At 65.7% G+C, this 1,363-nt stretch overlaps 1 protein-coding gene across 1 annotated transcript; it reads right to left on the minus strand.

Annotated features, from left to right (window-relative positions):
- Positions 1-17: 17 nt before the first annotated feature.
- EMIHUDRAFT_258184 (glutaryl-CoA dehydrogenase) lies at positions 18-623 on the minus strand (the record flags this gene model as incomplete). The annotated part of the gene is made up of 3 exons (XM_005761069.1): positions 18-30; positions 119-345; positions 393-623. The coding sequence occupies 3 exons, from the start codon at positions 621-623 to the stop codon at positions 18-20; spliced, it is 471 nt and encodes a 156-aa protein (XP_005761126.1).
- Between the last annotated feature and the right edge of the window lie 740 nt (positions 624-1,363).

The raw sequence follows: 1,363 nt of genomic DNA on the forward strand, positions 1-1,363 counted from the left end.
GAGCGAGAGCGGGTGCATCACCAGCGAGGACTGCACCGACATGGCCGACCGGTACCCGCTGTCGACCTGCTCGAGATTTGGGGAGATATGGGGAGATATGCGGAGATATGGGGAGAACCGGTACCCGCTGTCGACCTGCTCGACGGCGCGCGCGCCCAGCCCATAAGAGACATACCCGGCGCCGCCGCCGCCGTACTCGACGGGGGAGGTGAGCCCGAGCAGGCCCATCTGACCAAACGCGCGCATGATCCCGCGGTCGAAGTGGCCCTGCCGCGTCGCCTCCACGATGCCCGGCTTGAGCTCGCGCTGCGCAAAGCTGCGCGCCGACTCGTACACCGCCAGCTCCTGAGAGAGGACGGTGCACGCGCGGATGCGTCAGCGGCGGGCGCGACAAGGTGCAGAGCGTGCGCGTGAGGCGTGTCGGCCGACGCCTCTTCGGTGAGCGAGGCAGACAGCGCGAGCGGGTCCGTCCAATCAAACTTGGCAGTGGCAAGCGAGGGCGCGGCGGCGGGCAGGGAGGGCAGGTCGTGGTCGAGGTCCGACACCGCCGCGGTCGACAGCCGCCGGGCCGCCACCCTGGCGGCGTTGGGCGCCGAACGGCTGAGGGAGCAGGCCTTGATCATGATGTAAAAGTGTCGTATGGGTCGGCAGGGAGGCCGGAGCTGCCGCTGGTCGCCAAGCGAACGAGAGTTCTTTTCTCGCTTAGGCGGCTCCGGTGGTGTGCCGGTGATAGTACTAGCACGCGCCAGTTCGCACCTGTCGTGCGAGCCCCGCAGAGGTGCGGGCGAGAGGGCGGCCCGAGCCCGAAAGGGCCCGCCCTCGGCGTTGCTCTACATGGTAACGGATAAGAAGAAGGGCTTCGACTGGACCCCGCTGCTCGATGAGAGCGTTCAGTGCCGCGTCGACCTCGACGAGTGCGAGATGCATTGGGGGTGCCCTTGCTACGAGGGCAAGTTCCAGCCGTGCGAGTACTTGTTGCTCTTCGCGTACCACGCACAAAAGGCGCTCGCGACGTATCCAGCGACCACTGGCGGTGCCGAGTGGGTCGCAAGGCTCTCGTCGGCGGTGAGGATTCTGGAGTCTCTCCAAGAGCTGCTCTCTGAGGCTATCGGCACGACAGATAGTAGCTCCGCTGGCTCCCGTTCGCTGCTCTTCGCGTCCCTTCCGGACGGCGGCCCCTCAACGCAATCGGAGGGGGTCAAGTATGTTACATCATACCTCGCGACCGTGTGTGGTGGCGGCGTGCCGTCCTCCCATCCCTCCCTTGGGTTGTCTGTTTTCTTTCCGCCCTTTTTTTCCTTTCCTTTACAGCCCGATCTCGCGATCGCGCTTGTCCATCGACCGCACCTCGATCGATGCCCGT

This window comes from Emiliania huxleyi (genome assembly GCF_000372725.1).
Source record: "Emiliania huxleyi CCMP1516 unplaced genomic scaffold EMIHUscaffold_7271, whole genome shotgun sequence".
NCBI classification, from domain to species: Eukaryota; Haptophyta; order Isochrysidales; family Noelaerhabdaceae; genus Emiliania; species Emiliania huxleyi.